The sequence below is a fragment of the Pundamilia nyererei genome, unplaced genomic scaffold (genome assembly GCF_000239375.1).
Source record: "Pundamilia nyererei isolate P.nyererei 1_Seehausen unplaced genomic scaffold, PunNye1.0 scaffold00154, whole genome shotgun sequence".
Classification (NCBI taxonomy): domain Eukaryota; kingdom Metazoa; phylum Chordata; class Actinopteri; order Cichliformes; family Cichlidae; genus Pundamilia; species Pundamilia nyererei.
In genome coordinates this window covers 493,390-498,446 of record NW_005187555.1, presented here as the reverse complement: position 1 = coordinate 498,446, position 5,057 = coordinate 493,390, and the positions used below count along the sequence as shown (strand labels likewise).

Sequence of the window (5,057 nt, the reverse complement as noted above, 5' to 3'; positions counted from 1 at the left end):
AAAAAATCACGGTTTTAGTAACGCAGTAACGCAGCGTTCCTACGGGAAAGTAACGGTAATCTAATCCCTTACTTTACTCGTTACTTGAAAAAAGTAATCGGATTACAGTAACGCGTTACTGCCCATCTCTGGTTATTAGGCAGACGTTTGACTGGTCCAGTGGAGATTAAACGGGGCCGTGTTATCAGGTTTTCATGATTCATGTCAGATTAAATCTGAGTGAAACGAGCTGCCCTGTGGTAGCAGTGTTCACTTATCTGTCAACGTATTTTTTCTGTGGGATTATTTTTAATGTAATCTCGTAGAAGAGATTAAAAAAGTCACCAGTTCATATCTGGATTGTTTGTATCAACTCTTTCAGGTTTACAGTTTCTCTATTAGCCTGCATATTATCACAGATCTTTATTATGAACATCGTCTGTTCACACCGTCTGTGGACGTCTTCAGCCTGCTGCGGGTTCAGATTATTCGCTGCTGGAGGAGCTCGTTTGCATAAAACCGGGGTCATAAATGTCTTCTTAGAAAAAGACGTTTTGAACTACTTCACGTCTCTGTGCTGATTTACGCTGTGAAATCAGCTCTGAGGTTCAGTTTAAGGTTTAAAGACGTCTTCTTCAGCAGCTGCCGCTTTAAATCTTTTGAAATGTTATTTGCCCAAAGGAAATGTTGACCTTTCACAGCTGTTCAAATAACTCAGCCAATTAAATCATGTTTTCTTGGTCGTTTCCTAAGAAGAATAAGCATTTTTAAAGCTAATAAAACGTCTTTTGTTCCCGTTAGTGAGTGTCTGTGGGGCGTCCTTGCGGCCTCACTGTCGAACCGTGTCTCCCACCTTCTCTTAAAGACGTTTGAAGGTTCGAGGGTTATCGTGCAGGCAGTCACAGCTCTGAGATCAGTGCGAAACACACAAAGAGCCCAGAAGCTTCACGTCTTCACAGAAGTGTTCGGTTTGACTCAGACACCAACACACTCAGAGTGGGTGGTGTTTTTACAGTGTTTATTTCACAGCACGTGGAGTCACTGAGCAGCTTCTCCCTTTAAATCTGATCTCCACTCATCACAGCAGCTCTCACCACCATCCTGAAACCTCCCCTTTCTCTCCTGCTGCTCTCCTTCTGTTACAAATCAGCCCTGACACTCATCTCCACCCGCTCCACCCTGCCTGCACTCACTTCTTCATCTCTATCTGGATGGTTGGCTCCAGGCATTAAACTCCTGCAGCGACACTATCTCTGTGTTGCACCTCTCCTTGCATGCACCTCATTCACACATGGTCCGTTTTCCTTTTACGGACTTTCATTCCTCTTCTCTCCCCAGCATACCTCCACCTCTCCAGGCTCTCCTCCACCTGCTCCTCTTTCTCGACCTCGTCTGTCAGCGCTGCAAACAGGAAGGAGCTCAGAGCAGATCCCTGATGTACTCCCACCTTCAACCCACCTGTCTCTCCTACCACACACGTAATCATGCACCTGCTTTCCTCATCATCCTCCAACTCTCCAAAATCATCGTTAACAGTCTGGTTAAAGTCCACCGCCCCCTCTCCTGGACATCTCCACACCTCCACATGTATGTCACCGCCGTCCCACTCGTCATAGCTGCCATCTCTTCATCATTATTACTCCTTCCACGTCCTCCTCTCACTCTCATTTTCTATTCATGAGCTGCTCAGTACTCCTTCCATCTCCTCCACAGACTCGCTTCCTATATCATAATCTGGGATTTTGCAGAATCTGTTTGTTGTTCACAGCTGGCTGAGACTCAGCTTCCGTCCTTTGTCTTTAATGAATGCATGCGGCGCAGCAGCATTAGCTTCCTGAATGCACCGACTCTTCACGCATTCTGCATTTACACATGCTGCAGGTCAGCTGTGATATGCAGATTTCTGAAAACCACCCCTGTCTCTCAACACGTGCTCCACCCTCCAGTACCCCGAGCAGACTGATGGAGGACGCCTCCCTTACATCAGAGCACTTAAGGAAATCCCCAATCACAACATACTTCAGATAAAAGGGTGAAAAAGCGGTGTTTTTACAGCAGTCTGCAGCTTTTGGCTCTCTGTGCAGACACTGAGCTCATCATCTGAAGCTTTGGTCATGTTTGATATGAACATGCACACCTGGAACAGGAGAAATATGCCAAAAAACAAAGGAAAAGAACTGGTTTGGTACATGCAGCGTGCAGGGTTGGGCTGCCACCGCTGGAACAGCATGAAAGGCTTTTATTGGAGCAGTCTGACACATTTACATATCAGCTTCACTCACATCAGCTCTCCTACACAACATTGCATCAGTCACGTGACCGGTTAGAGTCCATATTTGTGTTTCACATGTTTATGAGTGTCAGAGTTAGCTGTGTCGCTGACTCGGGCAGCAGGAATCGAGCTCAAAGTGAGCGTTTAATGCAGGTTAATGAGGAGAACGTACAAAAGCTCAAGACACGAAGAGCAGGCTGGGAATGCAAAATCAGAGAGCGATACACCGATCAGCCTTAACACGCTGACGGGTGGAGTGAATGACACCGATCTGCATCCTGGCACCTGTTAGTGGGTGGGACATGTCAGGAAACAAGAACCTGTAAAATGATGGGAGAAGCAGGAGAAATGGGTCAGTGTGACAGTTTGGGTCAGAACATGTAGAAAACTGCAGATTTGTCTCCAGTCTGCACGAGTCCAACAAACGAGCTGCTGTAGCTCAAACTGTCCATGTCAGGTGGTTCTGATGGAAAGGTGTCAGGATGCACAGAGCACCAGTTTAATGCATATGGGGCTGCAGACCAGTCAGGGTGGGCGTGCTGACCATCAGAACTAAAGCACAGAACAATGGAAGAAGGTGGCCTGGTCCGAATCACGTTTTTTGGATGGATGCGTGTGCGCCGCTTTTCTGGGGAACACTCGGCAATAGGATGCATTATGGGAAGACGGTGAGCCAGAGGAAGCAGCAGCGTGATGCTTTGGGCGATGGAAACAGTGCTCCCTGATGGCTGTGGTCTCTTTCAGCAGGATAATGCACTGGAAGCAGGAATGTTTCCAGAATGGTTTGAGGAGCACAACAACCAGTTTGAGGTGTTGACTTGGCCTCCAGATTCCCCAGAATCATGTGCTGGACAAACAGACACCTTTCCATCAGAGCTGCAGGGTCCGTGCCTCCACGGGTCAGGTGGAGACAACATAAAGAGACACGGGGAACGTTTAACTTCACATGAGGCATTGATAATAGCCGCTATCAAAGTAAAACAGGAAGTAAGACACAACTGAATGAGGATAAACAAGATTAAGGTGACACAGGAGACATCACAGACAAAAACACAGCGTTGGTAACAGTAACTACAACCGAGAACAAAAGACTCAAACAACAAGATGAGAATATAAACCATGAAGAGAAATTATATCAGAAGATAGAGCAGGCGTGAAAGCGCGGGGGAAATAGAAACAACAGTTCTATTAATAGAAACCACTGACCCACAGAAACCGCTTCAAATGCAGGACTGAAGTAACAGACTGGACTACAGACTAAAACTTATAATACACCCGAGGATCAGAAGTCCAGATAAAAGTAAAACGTTTGCCTGCAGAAGCTGCAGCATCACTGTAACAGTCACAGCTCTGCAGTTCTTCATGTTGACAGTAAATAAAATAATTTCATTTTCACTTACGTTCATTCAGAAATTCAGATCCCTTCATTTGTTGACTTCTACCAGCGTTTGGGTTTTTTAGTTGAGCAGTCCGAGCACGAAACGCAGACAAAGGAACAGAAAATATTTCTGTTATCTGGAGCTCATTTCCTGACAGTCAGCCCCTCCCCACACGCTCGGTCTCACCGAGCACCTGTCAGTCATCCGGATGAGCTTTCATCTCCACCAAGGCTGATGTAATCCGTCTCCTCGAAGCCTTCAAGACCCCCGGTCTCTGAGCGACTCTGGGCTGCCTCAGATGAAAGGTGACAAAAGGAAGAGAAATGCGGTGAAATCGATGTTTGTCAGACCAGACGTGGGTCACAGATCTCACCCGATGGCAGATTCAGAGCTCTGCACACTTCAAGCAGCCGCTCAGTTGCATCGGCCAATCAAGAGGCACCGCTAACGACCTGCCAACACTCCCAGCATTACAGCACTTCAGTCGTACAAAACAGATAATGAACAGAGCAAATGTAGTGCTGGGAAAGTTTTCTCACATATTTGTCAGACTTTCATGTCTCAGATCATCAAACTCATTTTTATATTTTACAAAAACCTGGAACAGAGTGAGCGATGTGGTCAAAGCAACCTCTGAGTCCAGGAGGAAACTCTGGACTGGCAGGATGGGGATGGTGGAGAGTCTGGGCAGCTCCACAGAATACTTTAGTGGTTCTCAGCTGTAAACTGGGAGAGAAAGCCTGTGTTAGCGTCAGTGGTTTAACCGGCTCCACCTCAGTTAAACTGTTGGAGCGGTCATGCGTGCTGACGACAGTCGTTCCTGTTTCCCTCCAGGCTCTCTGCAGGGCGTGTACCAGCGGCGTCTCTACAAGGAGCTGATGAAGAACTACAACTCGTTAGAGCGGCCGGTCAGCAATGACTCCCACAGCCTGACCGTCCACTTCAGCTTCAGCCTGCTGCAGATCATGGACGTGGTAAGAACTGTTGCTTCAGTATGAACTGTTAATAATCCCTGTTATTATATCCCTGTTATTATATCCCTGTTATTATATCCCTGTTATTATATCCCTGTTATTATATCCCTGTTATTATATCCCTGTTATTACGGCATCTGTGTGTGAGATCAGAGACTAGATGACTTCATACAGGACCAAGAAAGAAATGCTTAAAGGGGATCTTTAGAAGAGTGTGAGCTACTGGTGCATGTACTGGTGCATGTACTGGTGCACATGTTGTACCAATAATAACATTAACTGATATGTAAACATCAGTGTAATCACAGCTTCCTCGTCGTCTGTTGCTTCCTGTTTGTATTGTAGCATCTGAGCTGTGTTAGATAAACTTCACAGGTGCCTCCTCACTGTAACTATGACTGCAGGTCTTACTGGGAACCAGTGTGAATTCATAAAGTTAAATAAATCAAATAA

At 46.3% G+C, this 5,057-nt stretch overlaps 1 protein-coding gene across 1 annotated transcript in view; it reads left to right on the top strand.

Annotated features, from left to right (window-relative positions):
* The window catches only part of LOC102198562 (neuronal acetylcholine receptor subunit alpha-7), a 52,262-nt gene that overhangs the window by 2,051 nt on the left and 45,154 nt on the right, over nt 1–5,057 (top strand). Inside the window, exon 2 of the mRNA XM_013913836.1 lies at nt 4,465–4,604. Within this exon, the coding sequence (XP_013769290.1) occupies nt 4,465–4,604 (140 nt within the window). The remainder of the gene's footprint in view (nt 1–4,464; nt 4,605–5,057) is intronic.